Consider the following 20,823-nt stretch of genomic DNA (forward strand, 5'->3'; position numbering starts at 1 on the left):
CCACTGCTTGGTGTTAGAAATGTTAGAAGCAAAGCATAAAGAACCCGGGGGTGTGTCTCAGGAGGGGAGTGACGGCCAATGAAACGCAGGCATGGGCGTGGCGCTGTCAAACTTCGCGGGGCGGGACCGAAGAGATCTAGCCAGAAAGAGGACCCAAGCTGAAGCCAATGATTAACCGCCAGGTGGGCGGGGCGTCGTCCTAAGGCCAAGGGTGGAGCCAATGAGAATCTGCGCCGCTTCCCTCATTGCCCCCGCCCCCGTGGGGCGCGCGCGCCAGAGCCACGGGCAGCCGTTATAGGCGGGGCCTGCAGCCGCCCGCGCGCGGCTCGCGCCCTCCCCTTTGTGTCGCCATGGCGGCGGCATCGGCGACGAGGACGACGAGCGAGGGGTCCAGCGCGGCTGGCGCCTGAGGAGGCTACGCGGCTATGGTGGTGAGGCGCCCACGCGGCCATCCGTCCTGCGGCGAAGTCAGTCTGTCCGCCCTCGGCCACGCCCCACGCGCCCCGCCCCTGGCCCCGCCCGAGTCCGCGGCCCGCACCGCCCCTCACCCTTCGTCGCGGTCCCTCTCTTACCCCGACCTGGTCTTGGGCTCGAGCCCTTACCCCGGCCCCGCCCCCTAAGCGCGCGTCTCTGTTCCACGCCCTGTAGCGGGGTGACAGTGGCCGAAGACCCAGTCTTGGGAGAAAAAAGGGCTGGTCCAGGGAAGGACCCCGCATCCTCTAAGTGGCCCCCGCGAGGGCCTTCTGAGGGTCTCCGAGTCCTCCACCAGCCCCTGTCCCACAGCCATCCTCAGCATCGTCATTCCATCCTCCTCCTCTCCCTGGCCTAGACCCCTCCTCCTGCTACCATCAGCCCCTTTCTCATTCTTGAGCCCCACCCCCACCCGGCTCCAGCCTCAGCCTGACCCTTTTCTTCTCCTTTCTCATCCCATCCCAGTCCTTCTCAACCACCCCTCCCTTACCCCCTCCCCGCATCAGCTTGAACCTTTAGTTCAGCCTCTCCAACTGCTCCCCTCCTCCTTACTCCACCTCAATCCCCAGCGTGCATTGTACCCCCCGATGTAATCATTGGGTCCTCTCCATCTTCTTGTCCTCATCCGCCCTCCCCCACCGTCTCCCTCTCCCACCATGCTGCTCCTGCTCATTCATCCATTCATTCCCTCATTCCCTCACTTAGCATTCACTGAGACCTCCGTGTAGCCCCTTTCCTCCAGGCACCGAGAAAGTCAGAATCCATCCTGCCTTGGGGAACTTCATGGGCTGGAGGGGGACCGATCCAAGGGTGAGACCCAAAGGATGAAGTCGGGGTTGTAGGAGAATGAAGGAGGGAGAGGCTAGGGCCCATTCTGGGAAATCCTCATCTGGCAGATGGTTAATTTATTCATCAGATTTTACCCAGCCCCTGCTGGGTGACTGAGCTGGCACTGGGCATTGGGACCCAGAGAGGAATCAGGTGCAACCCTACTTGTGAGGAGCTTCAATTCTCTGCCCAGCTCTGTGCAGGGCAATGCTGGGGGAGTAGGGACTGAGAGCCTCAGTCCCGTGGGGGAGATGGACTTGTCACCAGATGGGGACATCTCAGAGTGCACAGGGCTGTAATGAGGGAAGTTAAGGCAACATCATCAAGCCTGGGATGGGGGAAACTACCATGAGAGTCAGATCTGAGTGCTAAGTGAAAGCATGGGGAAAAGATGGGGATGAGTGTTCCATGCAGCGGCAACAGCCTTTGCAAAGGCCTAGAAGGCAATGAGAAGATGATTCTTTTGTTGGATTCTTAGAAGTCTGAGAGCTCTGAGGTAGAGGCAGTGGGAAGAAATGAGGCTGGAGAGGTAAGCAGAGACCAGAGTAGACTTTATCTTAAAGGTAACAGGGAGCCATTGAAGATCCCTGACCTGGGGAGAGACAGAGGCAGATTTGTGTTTTGTGAAAGTGACTTGCTGTGAAGAAGTGGGCAGGAGGGGAGAGGTGGAAGCAGGGAGACTGATAAGATGGGAGCTGTGATTGTCCAGACATTGATGAAAGGCGTGGAAAGGCATGGAAAGGCACAACCCCTTCTCTCCTGGGGCTACAGGAGGCTTTTAAACAGGGAGAGATAGCATGCTCTTGCCCTGAGGCACCTATGGCCCCTGCTCTTCCAGTCCCCCAGTCCAGACCACACATGAAGAAGCAGACCTACCCAGAGCCCAGCCTTCACCTCCCCCTGACCTACCCCTCTACCCCATGCTCAGGACAGTGTGCGGAGCAACTCGGGCCTGCAGGCCCAAGCTGCCAGATAACAATGCTCCCGTTGTCTCTCTGCTCCCATCTCTGGGGGCCTCTGATTCTTCTTTCTACTCTACAGGCTCGCAGCACTGACAGCCTGGATGGCCCAGGGGAGGGCTCGGTGCAACCCCTGCCGCCTGCTGGGGGACCCAGTGTGAAGGGGAAGCCTGGGAAGAGGTGAGAGGTGAGGGAGAGCCTCAACCTAGGAGGGGAGCCAAGCATAGGGCTACTAGTGATCTGTCCCCTGTCCCCTAGGCTCTCGGCTCCTCGAGGTCCCTTTCCCCGGCTGGCAGACTGTGCGCATTTCCACTACGAGAACGTTGACTTCGGCCACATTCAGGTATGGGGGTTGCACCCAGGTGGGTAGGCAGGATCCGACCCAACCCTGAAGCAGCATCAGCCACTTTACCCCTGAAACCTCCCCCCGGACTGCTCGGTGGCAGGAGCTTCAGGGCAGAGGGAAGACTTGTTCCTTCATTCATTTGTTCCTTCATTCATTCAGCAATGACTTTTTGTTAGATGTGAACTTTGTGCCAGGACCTTGGACTCTGACTGAGCCATCACCAGGCCTTGACTGTGGGGAGACCCAGGAAACCCACCCCTTGATAGTGCCCATCTAGAGAGGTCAGGACAGGGACAAAAGTGAGACCCTCACCTGGGCCTTTTGTTTCCCTCTGCAGCTCCTGCTGTCTCCAGAGCGTGAAGGTCCGAACGTCTCTGGAGAGAATGAACTGGTGTTCGCGGTGCAGGTGACCTGTCAGGTGTGGCCAGCACCCCCTGCCTCTCCTCTGGCCCGGTGAACTGACTGCCGTGGTCCTCAACCCAGTATAATGAAGCCACTGTATCCCCGTCCTTCCCACTCCCGCAGGGCCGTTCCTGGCCAGTTCTCCGCAGTTATGATGACTTCCGTTCCTTGGATGCCCACCTCCACCGATGCATATTTGACCGGAGGTTTTCCTGCCTCCCAGAGCTTCCTCCACCCCCAGAGGGTGCCAGGGCTGCCCAGGTAAACTACTTGTCCCAGCCCCTGCTTCAGCCAAGGTGTGTCCTCACCAGTGATGGGTGAAACCATCAAGGCAGGAGAGATAGATAAATATTAAACACTGTTATGATCTGAGTTCCAACCAGTTGGGGGGCCTCAGAACTGCAGCAGGGTGACTCCCTTTAGTTTTTAGGATCATGGGGAGTTTCAAGGGGCTCCAGGGGAGGAGGGTCAGAATGGCCAGACCGCTAGGCGCACACAGGGCATTGACCCAGCCTATTTATCAACTGATACGACAGTATTTCAGTACTTCGCAGTGGAGCAGCACCCATGTGTTCATGTTGAATTTCAGCCCTGCCAGAGGCAAGCCAGGGCAGTACAGGAGGGCGGTGGGCTCCTTGGGCGGGGTGTTCTCACAAACCCCACTCTGACAACCTGTCCCAGATGCTGGTGCCGCTGCTGCTGCAGTACCTGGAAACCCTGTCAGGCCTGGTGGACAGTAACCTCAACTGTGGGCCGGTGCTTACCTGGATGGAGGTGGGCCCGGCAGGGGGCTTGGAGTTGGGAGTGAGGGAGGGATGTCTGAGGAACAAGAAGCAGCCTGGGAGGGTGTGTGGGCACAGGAAAGAAAAGAACCGGAGTGGAAAAGAAAAAAAAAAAAAGAACCGGAGTGGAGGAGGCACTGGTATTTCAGTATCTGTGTGGGCGCTTGCCTGTGAGAGAGAATGCAAGTGGGTGCGTGCGTGCGTGCGTGTGTGTGTGTGTGTGTGTGCAGGTGTTGGGCTGTGGGGATGTGAGAATTTCAAGGTATATTGGTATACTAGCTAGAAATAGGTTTGGCTGTAGCTCGCAGAATGCCAGGCTAAGAGTGCAGGTTTTCGGATAGCAGATATGCAATGTTTGCTGTGGAGGATGTGGGTGCAGGAGTGAATCAGAATGGTTTCGGGCAGGGGCATCCTGGGACATGGAAGGGAATTTGCTTTGGAAGGGGCAAGAGTGTAGGTGTTTTACCAATAGCTCTGAGTGACAGGGGCACCCAGGTGGGGGACGGGGTGGCCTCCAGTGGCGGAACCTTCTCGGTCTTTACTATTGCCTTCTTCTGGCCTCTCCCTGCCACATCCCCCTCCATCTCAGCTGGACAACCATGGCCGGCGACTGCTCCTCAGTGAGGAGGCCTCACTCAATATCCCCGCAGTGGCCGCTGCCCATGTGGTAAAGCGGTACACAGCCCAGGCACCTGACGAGCTGTCCTTTGAGGTAAGGCTGTGGGGGAGCAGACTCTAGCTGGGCTCCCCACTTTATCTGTGCCTTCTGACCCTGCCTCATGCCCACCCACACCCAGGTAGGAGACATTGTTTCCGTGATCGACATGCCACCCACGGAGGATCGGAGCTGGTGGCGGGGCAAGCGGGGCTTCCAGGTGAGCCTGGCTCAAGCTGGACAGGTGGGGCTGGGGCACTGCACCAGCTCAGGTGGCCCCGTCACTTACCCCAGACCCTCCTCAGGTCGGTTTCTTCCCCAGCGAGTGTGTGGAACTATTCACGGAGAGGCCGGGTCCAGGACTAAAGGGGGGTGAGTGTCCTGGGCAGAGTGGGGAGGCCCTCCTGCATCCTTTCCCTGCCCTCCATCCTTTCCACCATTGTTCACCCTGCAGATGCCGATGGTCCCTCATGTGGTGTCCTGGCTCCCCAGGGTGTCTCCTCTCTGACCTCAGGTAATGCGAACATTACCCGTTTGTAATTACTGGGGGCCAGACCCTGCCCCGTCTCCCCATGCGACCCTGTGTGACCTGCCTTTATCTCCACAGCAGTGCCCCGGCCACGGGGGAAGCTGGCTGGCCTCCTCCGCACCTTCATGCGCTCCCGCCCTTCCCGGCAGCGTCTGCGGCAGCGGGGCATTCTGCGGCAGAGGGTGTTTGGCTGTGACCTGGGAGAACACCTCAGCAACTCAGGCCAGGACGGTGAGGCCCGGTCCGCCTCCCCTGCCCTTCCTCCCCACCAGGCTGTGACCCATCCAGCTCCGAACCCCCGCTTTCTCCCAGTGCCCCAGGTGCTGCGCTGCTGCTCTGAGTTTATTGAGGCCCACGGGGTGGTGGATGGAATCTATCGGCTCTCGGGTGTGTCATCCAACATCCAGAGGCTACGGTGAGGACCCTCCACCAAACCCTTCCCTCCACACACATTTCTTTAGTGTCATCTCTAATCCAGTTCCCGTGCTGTGTGTTGGGGACACAGAGTTAATGGGAGTTAGGAGGACAAAGGCAGGGTTGAATCAAGGGTGGGGGGCACAGGGAGGGCTTCCTTGAGGAGGTGACACCTCAGCTGGGGTCTGAAAGGTGAGAGTAGGACAAGCATTCAAAGTGGAGGAGTCAACCTTCATGAGCACCTCCCACATGCCAAGCATTAAGCTCTAGGGACACCATGGTGAATGAGACAGCCGGAGACTCCTGCCCTCATGGGGTCCATGTGCTGGAGGGAGAGGCAGACAGGAAAGGAGAGAGTTGACAATAGGTGACAGGTGGCCTGGAGAAAAAGAAGATGAGGTAAGGGAGATCATAATAAGAAATCAAGGCGGATGGAGAAGGCCTCCTAGGAGAGAGCTCGCTGTGGAGGAGGTGGGAGAGCGAGCATCGTGGTTGTCCACCATGGAGGGAACAGCCAGCGAGAGGGAAAAGTGGCAGGAGATGATGTCTGAGAAGTGATTAGGGGTGAGTAGGCTCACGGGGCCTTTTTGATGGCTGTTAGGCTCTTGGCTTTTACTGGGAGTAAAGCAGGAACCACAGGAAGGATTGTGGGCCGAAGAGGGGCAGCAGGCGGAACAGGCTAAGAAGTGGGAAGCACTGAGGCCCGGGCTTCCAGGCGAGAGCATAGAACCTGAGGCCGAGGTCCCATGTATAGAGCTTTTTCACCTGAGAGGGTGACACCGCCAGGTGGTGAGCAGAGGCCACTGGGATTTCAGCTGCATTTTCCAGTGCCTCTTGGAGCCAGGAAAATGGCACAACTTTGTGGATGGAGCCCAGTCACACTGTGGAGGCAGATAGACTTGGGTAGCTACAAGCAGGGTGTCTCCCACCAGAGCCTCAGTGTCCCTCCTGTGTAAATGGGGCGCCCTTGTCTTTGGCATGCAGGGTTGTTGGGGGGAAGGGGGCTCAGTAAGGTACTGCCTCTGAAGACCCAGCACAGGAAGAGGGTGGCATCTACCTGTGGACGCCTTGGGTGTGGGGACAGGACCCGGCCCGGTGGGCCAGCTCTGACCTGCATCTTCTTCCCAACGTGGTGGCCTCAGGCATGAGTTCGACAGTGAGAGGATCCCCGAGCTGTCTGGCCCCGCCTTCCTACAGGACATCCACAGCGTGTCCTCCCTCTGCAAGCTCTACTTCCGAGAGCTGCCCAACCCCTTGCTCACTTACCAGCTCTACGGGAAGTTCAGTGTGAGTGAGGGTGACTGCGAGGCAGGAGGGCCGGGAGGCAGCAGCCCAGCCCGCTCACACTGTGCTCTGTCTCAGGAGGCCATGTCGGTGCCAGGGGAGGAGGAACGCCTGGTGAGGGTTCATGATGTCATCCAGCAGTTGCCCCCACCTCACTACCGGTAAACCAGGAGGGGCAGGGAAGGGTGGTGGTGGACTCGCAAGGGAGGTGAGGCTCAGGCGTCCCCCTCCACTCCCACCCCCAGGACCCTGGAGTACCTGCTGAGGCACTTGGCCCGCATGGCGAGACACAGTGCCAACACGAGCATGCACGCCCGCAACCTGGCCATCGTTTGGGCACCTAACCTGCTACGGTAAGCTGGCAGCTCACCAGCCTGCTCCCCCAGCTCCCTACCAACCCCCAGGCTGGACCTGGAGTCTCCCCGCCACCCCCCCCGCCCCCAACCTTACCCCACATCCAACCTCATATCCAACTTTGGCTCTTTTGATCACTTCACCCAACACATTATTTCTTTTCTTGTAATTTATTTATGGTTGTGGGGGTCTTCGTTGCTGCATTGGGGGTTTTCTCTAGTTGCAGTGAGCAGGCACTACTCCTTGCAGTGCACAGGCTTCTCATCGCGGTGGTGTCTCTTATTGTAGAACACAGGCTCTAGGCTCATGGGCTTCAGTAGTTGCAGCATGTGGCTCCAGGGCACCCAGGATTCAGTAGTCGCGGCACAGGGTCTCATGAGCTGTGGCTCACCAGCCCTAGAGCGCACGGACTCAGTAGTTATGGCACATGGGCTTTAGTTGCCCCAAGTCATGTGGGGTCCTCCCGGACCAGGGATTGAACCCACGTCCCCTGTGTTGGCAGGCAGACTCCTATCCACTACCACCAGGGAAGTCCCTCAACACGTATTTCTTTTTTTTTTTTTTCAACACGTATTTCTTAAGTGTTGAGTGCCCATATACCAGCCCCTGTTCTCAGCACTGGGGACACAGTGGTGATCAGTAACCTGTGCTTTGAGTACACAATCTCATGCAGGTGATGACAGTGGACATTACCAAAAAAAAAAAAAAAGAGCACCGTGTGACAGCGATGAGGGCCGAGGAGAAAGATTACAAAGTAGGGGAGGGAGATGTGGTCAGTCATGGCACTTGAAATTTTTAGATAGAGTGGCAGGGAAGGCTTCAGGAAGAAGTCCTCCTTGGCCAGCAGCAGGGTAAGCCTGAAAGGATTTGATGGTGACCGAGACAGGCAAGTTTTCTGTCCTGGAGCAGTTCAGTTCTTCTTGGGAATCAGATAAATAAATAAAATAGCTAGTACGTGGTAGGTATAAGAACTATGAGCAAAAATAGACAGACCTGGGATATATAGGTTTACAATTTTAAATAAAATAGGTGGGGAAGACTCTTTTGAGAAGGCAACATTTGAATTAACAGCTGCAGAAGGTAAGAGAAGGACCTGTGTAGCTGAGAAGGAGCAAACCAAGCAGAGGAAATAGCAAGTGCAAAGGTCCCGGGGCTGGGTCAGGTTTTGGAGGCCAGTGTCACTGGAGCTGAGTGAGAGAGTGCAGGGTTGAGGGGGAGGAGATGGTAAGGTCAGAGAGGCGATGAGGGAACAGACAGGGGAGTGGCTTACAAGTTATGGGTCAGGGTGAGGATCTGGCTTTTACTAGGAATGACATGCAGCCAGAGGAGGGCTCTGAGCCGGGAGGGCCCTGATATGTGACTTAGGGGTTCACAGGCTCCCTCTGGCTGAGTATGGGGAGCAAACCATAGGGGTTTGAGGGGGAGCAGGGAGAACAGGGAGGAGGCTGTGTTGGTTCATGAGGGAGAGGATGGAGGCGGGGCCAGAGTAGGGACTTGGGAAGCTGAGTTCAGATTCTGCATAGAGTTTGTGGGTGGAGCAGCCCACAGGGTCTCCTGCAATTGGATGTGGGTGTTAGAGAAAGAGGGGTCAAGGGCAATACCAAGGTATTGACTAAGATGGGATAGGTAGGGAGGAAGCAGGTTCTGGGGAAAAGTGGAGAATCTAGTTATAGATGTGATCAGTTTGATAAGGTCAGAGACATCACTGCTTCCACGGTGCCCCAACCCCCCTGGCCAGAACCCACCAGCTGGGGCTCCAGGCACCCGGCCACCCTCCTCCTCCTCCCATCCAGGTCCATGGAGCTGGAGTCAGTGGGGCTGGGGGGGGCAGCAGCCTTCCGGGAGGTGCGGGTACAGTCAGTGGTGGTGGAATTCCTGCTCACCCACGTGGATGTCCTGTTCAGCGATACCTTCACATCTGCTGGCCTCGACCCTGCAGGTATGCCCATCCTATCCCATGTACTGACTACCACCCCCCCCCCATCATCAGGGCTGCAGTGGGAGGGCAAGTGGGCTCCCAGCCCCATCCCTATCCCACTGAAGCTGGACCTCCCTTCTGGTTCCTTGAGGACCCCGCCCCGGCCTCTCCCTCCCCTTCCCCCCCCTTCTCATTTCAGCTCCTACGCTCAGGATCCCCACTTCTTGGCCCGGACATCGTTCTTCCTTCACCCCTTGTAGCTCCTGGGGGCACTTGGGGCCATGGGTCCACCTGGGAGGAGGTGGGAGGTCCCCAGACTTGACCCTGCCCCGGCCCCACCCAGACTCCCTGCCCTGCCCCGGACCCCAGCCCAGTCAGGACTCAACACGTCGGAGGGCCCCCTGGCCCGAGGTAACTGAAGCCAGAGCCACTGTCCTCGCTGGCTGCTGGGAGCTGCCTCCTCATCAGCTCGTTCTGCCTCACTCCTCCTCCTCACCTGCCTGCTGCCCACCCATTCCCGCCTGATCCGTCCTGGCCCCCTGCCTTGCCAGCCCGGGTGGGCACGCTGCGGGGCCGGGGCTTGGGCTGTAGCGCTTGGCTTTGCCTGTGGCCTTCAGCAGCCCCAGGGCTGACGATTGCCCCCTCTCCCAACTCCCCAGGCCGCTGCCTCCTCCCCAGGCCCAAGTCCCTTGCGGGCAGCGGCCCCTCCACTCGCCTGCTAACACTAGAGGAAGCCCAGGCTCGGACCCAGGGTCGGCTGGGGATACCCACCGAGCCCACAACTTCCAAGGCCCCAACTTCACCTGTGGAAAGGTGAGTAAGATGCCCAGAAGGGAGGGACTGGCCGGGGGACCCAGCTCCTCAGCTGGCCTCCTATGTCTTGACCCAAACTCCAGGAGGAAAGGGGAGAGAGGCGAGAAACAGCGGAAACCTGGGGGTAGCAGCTGGAAGACCTTCTTTGCACTGGGTCGGGGCCCCAGCATCCCCCGAAAGAAGCCTCTGCCCTGGCTAGGGGGCACCCGGGCCAGACAGCAGCCTTCAGGTCAGAAGCGGGGCAGTGGGCGTGTTGGCTGGAGAGGCACCCTGGAGTGCACCCATGACCCTTCATCCTCTCCTTGCAGGCTGCCGACCTGACACTGTCACACTGAGGTCTGCCAAGAGTGAGGAGTCTCTGTCATCGCAGGCCAGTGGGGCTGGTGAGCACGGGGTGACCCTTGCCTGTGCCCAGGTGGATCTGGGAGGGACTGGGGCTCTGAGCTGGCCTCCACGTGGTATTCTTAGATTTGAGGGTCTTGGGGTTTTTTGTTATAATCTGGACCTTATATACAATAAGTTTGATAAAGCTTCACTCTTGGTTCACGATGCACTGTGGTCATTGGCCCATGCAGGGTCCTTCTAGTCTTTTGTTCATCCCTTTTGAAAAAAATTAAATAGTATCATGAACACCCATGAACCCACTGGCCAGAACTAAAGGCCTCCCACCACAGTACCTGCGAACTCCTCCCCCTCCCACCTGCTGCCTCCCCACATCAGGCATCCTCTGATAGTCTTCATCCCTTTGCTTTTACAGTTTTGTCACGTACGGGTGTAGGGATCAACAACATACCACTAGTTGTTTTGAAACTTTGATCAAAGAGTATTATTAAAAAGGGGTATCGTGCTGTGTGTGTACTAACTCATCACTACATCACAGGTTGCCGTCTGCACAGCTGGTGTAGCTCAGGTTCCTTCCTCTCCATCACTGTCCATTGTCGAGTGTGGGTATTCCCTCAGGGGAGGGGGTACTTGTCCATGCCCCCCTGATGGATCTGGGGGCTCTGACAAGCGTGCCCAAGAGTGGAGGCGCACACTGTACAATACGCCCACATCCAGCTGTACAAGACGAGGCCCAGGTAGTTCCCAGATGTGGTCTCCCCAGGCTGTCCTCCCAGCCACCAGGTTTGAGTTCCTGTTGGTCTCGAGCTTGTAGCCAGTGGGGTTGTCAGACTTTGTTCTTGCCGCTGGAACAATATAATTGTCTTCATGGACTTGCCACTGATATCCTCTATCACCCGTGAGTCTGCACAGCTCTCCCTGGATCCCCAGCCATTGTGACCCTAGGCAGGGAGGTGTCTCTGTGTGTTATTTCCCCAACTTACTTGGGGGGGGTGTGTCCTGTTCTCACTGATGTTATCTGGGTAGGTAGTTCTGACCCCTGACCCCTAACTCCCCCTCCCCCACACCGCCCTTCCAGGTCTCCAGCGACTGCACAGGCTACGGCGACCCCACTCCAGCAGTGATGCCTTCCCCGTGGGCCCCGCACCCGCTGGCTCCTGTGAGAGCCTGTCGTCATCCGAGTCCACCGAGTCCTCCTCCGAGTCGTCGTCCTCCTCGTCCTCTGAGTCCTCCGCAGCTGGGCTGGGAGCACTCTCTGGCTCCCCTTCACACCGAACCTCAGCCTGGCTAGACGACGGTGACGAGCTGGACTTTAGCCCACCCCGCTGCCTGGAGGGGCTCCGGGGGCTTGACTTTGATCCCCTTACCTTTCGCTGCAGCAGCCCCACCCCCGGGGACCCGGCACCTCCCGCCAGCCCGGCCCCCCCAGCCCCTGCCTCTTCCTTTCCACCCAGGGCGACCCCCCAGGCCCTCTCGCCCCGAGGCCCCACCAGCCCTGCCTCACCCGCTGCCCTGGACATCTCGGAGCCCCTGTCTGTGTCAGTGCCACCTGCTGTCCTGGAGCTGCTGGGGGCTGGAGGAACACCTGCCTCGGCCACCCCAACACCAGCCCTCAGCTCCAGCCCGGGCCTGCGCCCCCACCTCATCCCTTTGCTGCTGCGTGGAGCTGAGGCCCAGCTGAGTGACACCTGCCAACAAGAGATCTGCAGCAAGTTGGCATTGCCTGGTCCCCGGGGAGCCCAAGGCCAGCATGGTGTGTCCTGTCCAGCCCAGCCCAGCCCAGCCCACCCCCTCACAACCCCGAGGCTGTGCCCAAGACCTGGCTGACTCCTCTTCGCGTTCCTCTCCTAGGTGCTGGTATGGATTCACCGCTGCTGCCCCCACCCCTGTCCCTCCTGCGCCCGGGGGGGGCCCCACCCCCGCCTCCCAAAAACCCAGCACGCCTCATGGCCCTGGCCCTGGCTGAGCGGGCTCAGCAGGTGGCACAGAGACAGAGCCAGCAGGAGCAGGGGAGCACCCCGTCTGCCCCTCAGTCCCCTTTCCGCCGTTCCCTGTCCCTGGAGGTGGGCGGTGAGCCCCCAGGGACCCCAGGGAGTGGGCCACCCCCCCACCCCGTAGCCCCCCCAGGCGGCTGGGTTCCGGGACCCCCACCCTCCTTACCAAGGCAACAAAGTGATGGGAGCCTGGTGAGGAGCCAGCGGCCCGCAGGGACCTCCAGGAGGGCACCCCGAGGCCCTGCCCAGGTCAGTGCCCAGCTCAGGATGGGTGGGGGGCGCAGGGCTGCGCCAGAGATGGCAGCCCAGCTTCCGTGTTCTCTCCCCCAGCAGGTTCCCACCCCTGGCTTCTTCTCAGCTCCCCGGGAGTGCCTACCACCCTTCCTCGGGGTCCCCAAACCAGGCTTGTACCCCCTTGGCTCCCCATCCTTCCAGCCCAGCTCCCCGGCCCCAGTCTGGAGGAGCCCCCTGGTTCCCCCTGGACCACTGGACAGAGGAGAGAACCTGTACTATGAGATCGAGGCGGGTGAGGGGTCCCCCTACTCTGGCCCCACTCGGTCCTGGAGTCCCTTGCGCTCCATGCCCCCAGACAGGCTCAATGCCTCCTATGGCATGCTTGGCCAATCCCCACCACTCCACAGGTCCCCCGACTTCCTGCTCAGTTACCCACCACCCTCCTCCTGTTTTCCCCACGACCACCTTGGCTACTCAGCCCCCCAGCACTCGACCCGGCGCCCCACCCGACCTGAACCCCTCTATGTCAACCTAGCCCTCGGGCCCAGGGGCCCCTCACCCGCTTCTTCCAGCTCCTCCTCCCCTCCTGCTCACCCCCGCAGTCGCTCTGATCCTGGCCCCCCAGCCCCCCGCCTCCCCCAAAAGCAGCGGGCCCCCTGGGGCCACCACACCCCTCACAGGGTGCCTGGGCCCTGGGGCCCTCCAGACCCTCTCCCCTACAGGGCAGCCCCACCAGCCTATGGGAGGGGGGGCGAGCACCACCGAGGGTCCCTGTACAGAAGTGGGGGGCAAGGGAGGGAGGGGGCTGGTCCCCCACCCCCCTACCCTACTCCCAGCTGGTCCTTTCACCCTGAGAGCCAGACCCGAAGCTACTGCTGAGCCAGAGCTGGGGGGGGACCTTCCTTCTCTCTCTTCCCCTCTCACTGATCTTGGTCCAACCTAATCCCTTGTTTTGTATTTTCCTGAGCTTCTGACCCCTACCCCAGGTTTCTAACTTTGTAACTTGCCTTTGATGTGGGTCCCTAACCCGTTATCATAGCCTACCTACCCTGGGCTGACGGACATACCCGTCCCCCCATCCTGGGGCCTCTCGCACACATCTGAGAGGGTTAGGCTGACTCCTTACCCTCCCTTTCCCTCCAGGGGTCCTCAGCATGTCCTGTCCGTGCACAGGGGGTGGGGGACTGCTCCTGCTATCTCCCCACACTCCCTACTAAAACCATCTGACAAAATTAATGAATAAAAATGGTGAAAATGTGGCTGCTGGTGTCATGCTGGGGCCAGGCTCAATGAATAGAGAGGCAGTGACAGGTGGGTTGCTTTCTCATTTTATCGTTTCAGCAGGGGCTAAGTGGGGCGTCACTCCTGGGAGGTTCCCAGGGGCGACATCTGCAGAGAATGGGCTATGGGTGCCTAACAGTGTGCGTCAGGAGTGGGACTGAGCCTGGGCCCGTCTTCAAGTTGGCATCCACCTTGCAGCTCTGCTATGATCTCCTCCAGCAGATCCATCCTGGGAGAGGGTGGGGTAGAGGGGTGGGCTGAGGTTGACCTCAGGGAGGAGGAAGGGGCCCGGGGCCTTCCCACCAGCACCCCACTTCTCACTTCTGCAGGCTGGAGAAGCGACTTCCTCTGATCAGCTCAGGGCTGGGTACCTGCAGGAGTAACGACTAGAGCTGCCACCAGTGGCCGCGGAGCTCAGGAGGGCCCTGGGAGGGCGGGCTGGGCCAGGTCCTGGGCTCAGGGCCCTCTGCTTCACCTGCCCTCGTGGCCTTCCCTGCCAGCAGCCTCCAGGGCGTGGGAAGCCTCCCTGTGGGTCAGCAGGCAGGGGCTGGGCTCACGGGGCTGGGGGTCCAGCAGGGCAGCCCTGTGTGTGTGCCGCCGCAGCCCCCGCAGGGCTTGGATCTTGGCTGAGAACTTCCTCTCAAACCGCTCCTCAGAGCTCTGAGTCCCCAGCAGGGAGGCTGAGTCCTGAAGGCTGGCGTGCAGGGCGAGGCCCTGGGGGAAGCAGGGTTGGTCGGGGGAGGGGGGGGTCACTGGTCATCGAGGGGAACAGTGGGGGCCCCAGGGGGTCCCTGGTCAGAGGAGAGGCAGCCAGGGGAATTGGGGTTGGTGACAACTGGGGGGAAGGGTCACGGGTGAGCAAATGGACGATGGCGCAGGACTCGGGGTATCCATACTGTTGATCTGGGCTCCAGGCTGTGGTCCAGGCTGACCCTGGCTGTGGGGCTGTGCCCTGGGCAGAGGCCAGGGCGGGGACTTGGGCTGCTGCCTAGAGTCAAGCTGCTGCCCGAGTCCCAGGTGGCACCCCTCTGGACTCTGCTGTGGCCCATGACCTGCAGAGAGTGATGGCAGAGGGCTGGCGTGGGTGGCCCACAGCTCCCTCGGTCCTCCACGTGCCTGTCCTGGCTCCTGCCTAGGAGGGGAGGGGCCTGGGAACATCAGAGAGGGGCACAGGCGCGGGAGCGTCTCTGGGCTTGTAGACCAGCTAGTTGGAAACGGGGCGGGGGCACAGCTGAGCCTTGCTCAGCACCTGCTCCCATCCCCTGTGCCCTCTGACCTGGTAGAGAACCCTGGGGTGGAGGGCACTGTGTGGTCCAGTCCCTTGGGGGGCTCACCTCAGAGGCGGAGTCCTGTGGAGAGGAGGCTGGGTGTGGGACACAGGCTCTGCCTGAGGTTCCATGGCGACCACCCTCCCCGGCCCGCCTGTCCTGTACCTGGGCCATGGCCTCCCGCAGCAGGTATCGTGTACTCTGCAGGCTGCCACAGCGGTCAGCAGGCCCTAGGCCCAGCCCAGCCCGAACCAGGGCCTGGTAGGGGGCTGGCACCAAGGGGTCCAGGGCCGGGCTCTCACCCGCCTCCAGTTTAGCCTTCACCTCAGGCCCTTTCCTTCCAGCCCAGGGCAGCTCTCCTGTGAGGAAGCATGATTGGGGGACCCAACCGAGATGGGGGGCCTCAGTGGGGCTAGGAACAGGGTTACTCACTGACCCGTGAAGACCTCCTGGGCCAGGATGCAGAAGCTGTAGAGGTCTGAGGTGGCCGCAGGCGTGTCACCACGGATGAGCTCCAGCGGAAGCCACGGGTACAGTTCAGGAGGCGGGGGCAGCCCTGGGCCTGGGCCTCCCCAGGGGTAGCCCTGCCGCAGCCTGTGAAGGCCAAGGGACCCGGTGAGTCAGCGGCTGCTGGATGGGGCCACGGGGGCAGGGCAGGGAGGCAGGCACTCACCTGGGCTGCAGCCAGCATTGGTGCAGCGGGCGCCCATGCTCCAGGCCGCCCACCTTGGCCAGGCCTGGCCGCACCAGCTGCACTGCATGGGAGCTGAGGCCGCCGTGAGCACGCCAGCGGGCCTGCAGGAACAGCAGGGCCTCCAGCACCTGCAGCAGCAGGTGGCCCGACAGCAGGCCTGGCACGAGGTGGGGGGGCCCCCGTTCTTGTGGGCCCTGGGGGTGTAGCACCACATGCAGGGAGCCCAGCCACACGGGTTCGAAGAGAAGGCACAGCCCCGACAGGTCCTCCGAGGGGCACAGTGCCATCAGCAGCAGCAGGCTGGGGTGGTGCAGGGCGCTGGGCAGGAGGAGAGCAGGCCGCTCGTGAGGAGGCCCCAGCCCGCCCGGCCGGGAGCTGACCATCTGCCTCAGCCACCGGACAGAGGAGAAACAGTGACCCTGGGTCACAGAGCCTGGCAGTAGTGGGGCCAGCACCACTGTCCATGGTACCCTCCCACCACCCACTCCTCTCCGAGGCCTACAGAACTGGGCGCCCGCTTTCCCGTGGTGAGGTGGGTCACTCCAGTAAGAGGGCTCCGTGCCAAGTGCTGGCCCAGGGGTGAAGGCTGTAACCGCGGCCACCACCACATTCCCTGGTCATCTATGTCCACTCAAGTCGGGCAGGCCTGGGGGGCCGGCTGGAGGGACCCACCTGCAGTGTTGAAGGTCAGCCAACAGCACATCAGCCTGGGCTCCTGGCACCTTCAGCTGCCGCACGGTCACGGGGTGGCCCCTCCACAGGAGGCTGGAGGAAGGCGGAGGGGACAGCGTGCGGGTCTGAGACAAGCGGTTTCCCGGTGAGGGGGCAGGAGGGCCGGATTCTCCCCAGCTCTGCTGGACACCAGGCAGGGTGTGGGAAGGGCTCTCTCACTTGGCCATGAGGGTGTGGGAGCTGCTCCTATAGGTGCGGTCGGGCTCGCCCTGCGCTGGTAGCAGCTCCTTGGGGTCCGCGAGTGGTACGCCTGTTACCAGCCCCAGTGGCCACAGGCTGCTCAGCTGGGGGTGGGGAGCGGGACTGTGAAGCAGGAAGAGGACAGACGCCGTGGTCACCACTCCCTCCCACATCTCCCGCTTACCTGGCCGAACCCTAAGGCAGGGACATGGGAGGGTCTCCTGGTCTGCTCCGGTCTCCATGCCCTGAGGTAAAGGGCCATCTGAGAGTAAGTCCAGAGTAGCCAGGCGTGGCGGGTGGGCAGGCCTCAGGACGTGCCCCGTTACCTGTCCGCCTGCACCAGCCTCAGACCACCACACAGGCTGTGTCCAGAGCTGGCCTGCCACTGGCCCAGGGAGGCAGCGGGCGCCAACTCACTGCCGTGCACCAGGGCTGACATGTGGGCCCGGCACAGCTGTAACAGTTCCAGAATCTGGACGGGGCAGGGAGCATGTGGGGTGAGGCGGGGTGGGGGGCCTGGCCCTGAGGCCCTCAGCCCACCCTGACCACAGCTCACCTCCCAGCTCTGCTTGGCACCACCTTGTTCTGCCCAGTCCCGAGGGCTGCGCCCCTGCTGGTCACGCAGACGCAGGTCACCACCCGCCTGCAGCAGGTGTAGAAGCACCAGGCTACGGCCCGAGAAGGCGCCCGCGTGCATGGGCGTGCTGCCGTCCAGGCAGCGGCTGCAGTGGAACAGGAAGGACAGGAATGGATTAGGAAATGGATGGAACAGGGGCAGGAGGTGGCAGGAGGGGAGCATGGAGGGATACGGGGGCCACTATGCTCGAGGGAGGAGGGCATCAGGATGGGGGGCTCACTTGGGGACACAGTGGAGTCTTTGAGAGGGTGAGTGGATGGCGGTGAGCATGGCGGCACCGGGAAGATGGGAATAGTTTCTGGAGGACAAGAACAGGTAAACTGAGAGAACAAGATGCGTCACTGGGGATGGGAGGGGGTCTGAGAGAGGTCGGGTCTCTGGGGAAGATAGCCCTGGCTCTCAGGCTCTCTGGGGCTCAGACTCAGGGCGCTGGGAGTTTGGGGGCATCACCACGTGTCCACTTACTGGTTGGGGTTGGCACCAGAGGCTAGCAGGAGCTGCACGGCTGAGCTGTGGCCCAGCAGTGCCGAGAGGAAGAGCGCCGTCTGTCCGGCCGAGTTCTCACTGTCTACCTGGACAACTGAGGGGGAGCGAGGCTTAGGACTATTCCCGCCCCTTACTCCAGGGGCAGACGGCCTGGCAACACCTTTCCCAATTCCCAGCCCCCATAATCCCTCCCTGACTGGGTGACCCTTGAGTCCATCGCTATGCCCTGGAACCGCCACTGGGGACTCTGCCTCAGAATCCATCTCAACACACTCCTCGCCAGTCAGTCCACAGAACTGGAATAAGGTGACGTCTACCTGCCCTGCCAACATCCATGCCCCTATCCCAGAGGTGTCAAAAATCACACAAAAGGGGGTTTCCCTGGTGGCTCAGTAAAGAATCCACCTGCCAGTGCAGGAGACACAGGTTCAATCCCTGGTCTGGGAAGATCCCACAGGCTGTGGGGCAACTAAGCCCATGCACCACAACTACTGATCCTGTGCTCTAGAACCGGAGCCTCAACTACTGAGCCCCACGGCCTAGAGTCTGTGCTCCACAATAAGAGAAGCCACCACAATGAGAAGCCCGTGGAGCACAACTAGAGAAAAAGCCTGCACATCAGTGAAGACCCCAGTGCAGCCACAAATAAATAAATTTTTAAAATCGCACAAAGGTACCCAGGGCAAGAGGGTAAGGCTCATTTTTATGAGGCAAAATATGACCTTAACTCCAAAACCAGATGAGAGTTTCCAGAACCAGAAATGAAGTCATACATCAATTCAAATTATGATCATATATGCAAAGCCCCTAAATAAAGTAAAAGGGGTAACCCAATCAATTTATTCCCAGAAAACAAGGATGAATCAACAAAAGAATATCTATCAATGTAAAAAAACACATTCACAAATTAAAAAATAAAAATCACATTTAACTGTATCAGTAGATGCAGAAAAAGCACTTAGTAAAATTCAATACCAAAAAACAAACAAAAAAAATTCAATGCCTACTTATGATTAGGGGAAAAATCTCTACCTCAGAAAACTAACAATAGATGGAAAGTTTCTTACTTGATAAAAATTACAAACCAAAACCCAAGAGCAAAGTCCTAATGCAGAAACATACGACTCTTCTCTTTAATATCAAGAATAAAAGAGATGTCCGTTGATAACAAGGTTTAGGAGTTCTGGCCAACATCTTATGACAGAAAAAGAGAGATTGTGGTTTAAAGACTGAAGAGCTGAGACCAAACTGTCACTGTCTGCAGATAACAATGAAGGAAAAGAATCAACACACAAAACCATTAAGCAAGTTCAGAAAGTGGCTGGATACACAATCAACTTACAAAAATCAGTGAACAACAGAAACTGTAAGTTTGATCGTGTTAATTTCCTGCCTACACCTCCAGGGGTTTTCAATTAGACACACAAAAAAATCCAACAAAATTCACACTACTCTTAAGGCCTGTTCCTGTCTGTAGTTGCTGCCTCCCTGAGTCCTTTTGCTCCCTGCTACTACTTATACATCCCCAGTTTTTGGGTCTGGGGGGGGTTTTTGGCTTTTAAAATTTATTTTTAATTAGAGAATAATTGCTTTACAATATCATGTACCCAGTTTGTTTTGATTTTAGGGCCTTTGCACTGGCTATTCCCTCTGAAGTGCTTTTTCCCCAGCTGTTTCCATGACTGGCTCTTAGGCTGTGGGACCCAAGTATCAACCCATTTGAAACACCCTTCAGGGTGTCTCCCTCATTCTCATCACTCTCTTAAATCCTCATTATAGATTTAATTCACAACGATCTGGAGGGTCATTTTCACCCCTAAGTCTCCATCACAGACAACAACACCCTGGCACATGACAGGTGCCTGATACACAACTCTTAACTGGTCAACTGAAGTTGCGTCCTCCTTTCTGCTCCTTGACCTCGTTCCCCCAGGTAGTTTCAGCAGCCAAACTCACCTCTCCGCAGGAGTCGGGTGAGGCCCCAGGTTGGGCCCCCAGCCACAGCCAGGCGATGCAGACGGCCCACCTGGCTTTCTGGATCCGGAACACAGCCCAGCTCCACAGGGAATCGAGAACGCAGTGAGGGCATCTGTGGACTCCGTCAGCTCCTGGCCAGGGATGAGGCCAGCAGGTCTCATGAGGGCAGGAGGATGTGGAGGACTAGATCTCTGGGGGCAATAAAGACAGAGCTGGCTGTGAGTCTTGGGGGGGGGACAGTCTGAGAAAGAAAGGCGATTTGGGAGGGGTGTGATTTGGAGAGAGGCGTCTGAATGAGAAGTAGGGTGGGACCTGGGAGAGCTTCAGACCAGAAGGTCAGGGGTCCAAGGGAGTCTGGGAGTGAAAAGAAGCTAAGGAAATCTGCTCTCCGTGGCAGAGGGGTAGTAAGGACTATGAGGATAGGAGTCAGGGGCTTGGGAAGAGAGTCTGAAGACTACATAGGGGCGGGAGGGAGAGGGCTCTGAGGGTTAGGACCTGAGAGGGAGGAGCAGTCTACAGGCTGTGAGACAGGAGTGTCCAAGAAAGGACAGCCTGAGGGCAGGGTCTGCAGTCTGGGAAAGGGCCTTGAGGCGGGGTAGGGGGCGGTGGCTGGGGTCTGTGGGCTGGGAAAGGGCCTGAGGGCTGAGGGCATGGACTGAGCTGTAGGGAAGTGTCTGTGTACTTGGATGGGGTCTATGGATTAGAAAGGACAGAAGAAAGGAGTCTGAAGACTGTATCTGTGGGCTGGGAGAAAGGTGTGCAGAAATGAGAGGGAGGCTGAGAAAGGGGTGGGGTCTGCGGGTACAGGAGGGGTGGGAAGGGAGAACGGGGGCGGGGCTCTGTGGGCTGGGGGAGGGGCCTGGTGGCCGGCTGGGGACCCAGTCCCCGCAGCTTTGCACCTACCGTTGGGCTCGGACAGTGATCACCACGTGACTGCCACGTGACCCCACGCTGACGTTCCGGAGGTCTAGGCGGCAATTCCAGGCGCATGCGCATCAGTGGTCGCCAGCCATCTTTGCACTTGCGCAGTAGCCTCCTGCCCCTGAGAGCTACTCTTATGGCCCTGAGGCGACCCGGTAGAAGAGACTGCAATGTCCACCCCAGAGCTGTGGCTGCCTCGTAATATTACTGCCTTGTTTGGAATGCCCAGCCTTTCACCGTCCCTGTCCTCGGCTGTCTTCCCGTGCTTCTCATCCCAGCCCCACGGGCAGTGTCCTGTTCGTCTCTGCCCCAGTCTCTCTCC

General features: G+C 59.2%; 2 protein-coding genes across 2 annotated transcripts; one reads left to right on the top strand and one right to left on the bottom strand.

The window, feature by feature from the left end:
- Positions 1 to 299: 299 nt before the first annotated feature.
- On the top strand, positions 300 to 13,536 carry ARHGAP33 (Rho GTPase activating protein 33). The gene is made up of 22 exons (XM_065926002.1): positions 300 to 431; positions 2,341 to 2,438; positions 2,517 to 2,601; positions 2,942 to 3,022; positions 3,130 to 3,267; positions 3,688 to 3,780; positions 4,378 to 4,500; positions 4,586 to 4,663; positions 4,749 to 4,815; positions 4,898 to 4,957; positions 5,051 to 5,203; positions 5,285 to 5,387; positions 6,529 to 6,673; positions 6,749 to 6,831; positions 6,916 to 7,023; positions 8,818 to 8,963; positions 9,602 to 9,755; positions 9,839 to 9,984; positions 10,064 to 10,138; positions 11,176 to 11,850; positions 11,949 to 12,340; positions 12,425 to 13,536. Exons 1-22 carry the CDS (start codon positions 426 to 428, stop codon positions 13,202 to 13,204), a joined length of 3,789 nt encoding a protein of 1,262 aa, XP_065782074.1. The 5' UTR covers positions 300 to 425; the 3' UTR covers positions 13,205 to 13,536.
- A 137-nt stretch (positions 13,537 to 13,673) lies between these two features.
- LOC136157485 (inactive serine/threonine-protein kinase TEX14-like) lies at positions 13,674 to 19,692 on the bottom strand. The gene is made up of 16 exons (XM_065919353.1): positions 19,560 to 19,692; positions 17,583 to 17,697; positions 17,338 to 17,415; positions 17,037 to 17,202; positions 16,807 to 16,952; positions 16,665 to 16,725; positions 16,460 to 16,584; positions 16,241 to 16,333; positions 15,548 to 15,886; positions 15,311 to 15,468; positions 15,040 to 15,233; positions 14,941 to 14,955; positions 14,503 to 14,658; positions 14,082 to 14,320; positions 13,928 to 13,977; positions 13,674 to 13,835 (listed from the first exon to the last, which is right to left on the bottom strand). Exons 1-15 carry the CDS (start codon positions 19,690 to 19,692, stop codon positions 13,959 to 13,961), a joined length of 2,037 nt encoding a protein of 678 aa, XP_065775425.1. The 3' UTR covers positions 13,674 to 13,835; positions 13,928 to 13,958.
- Positions 19,693 to 20,823: the final 1,131 nt, after the last annotated feature.

This window comes from Muntiacus reevesi, chromosome 2 (genome assembly GCF_963930625.1).
Source record: "Muntiacus reevesi chromosome 2, mMunRee1.1, whole genome shotgun sequence".
In the NCBI taxonomy this organism is placed as follows: Eukaryota; Metazoa; Chordata; class Mammalia; order Artiodactyla; family Cervidae; genus Muntiacus; species Muntiacus reevesi.

Coding starts and splice junctions, on each gene's coding strand:
- ARHGAP33 (XM_065926002.1), top strand. Junction 4,664..4,748: donor GGGGCAAGCGGGGCTTCCAG/GTGAGCCTGGCT, acceptor GACCCTCCTCAG/GTCGGTTTCTTCCCCAGCGA. Junction 11,851..11,948: donor GGGAGCCCAAGGCCAGCATG/GTGTGTCCTGTC, acceptor TTCCTCTCCTAG/GTGCTGGTATGGATTCACCG.
- LOC136157485 (XM_065919353.1), bottom strand. CDS start 19,692: ATGCCCTCACTGCGTTCTCGATTCCCTGTGGAGCTGGGCTGTGTTCCG. Junction 16,585..16,664: donor CTGCCTTAGGGTTCGGCCAG/GTAAGCGGGAGA, acceptor CCCCACCCCCAG/CTGAGCAGCCTGTGGCCACT. Junction 16,334..16,459: donor TCCCACACCCTCATGGCCAA/GTGAGAGAGCCC, acceptor GCCTTCCTCCAG/CCTCCTGTGGAGGGGCCACC.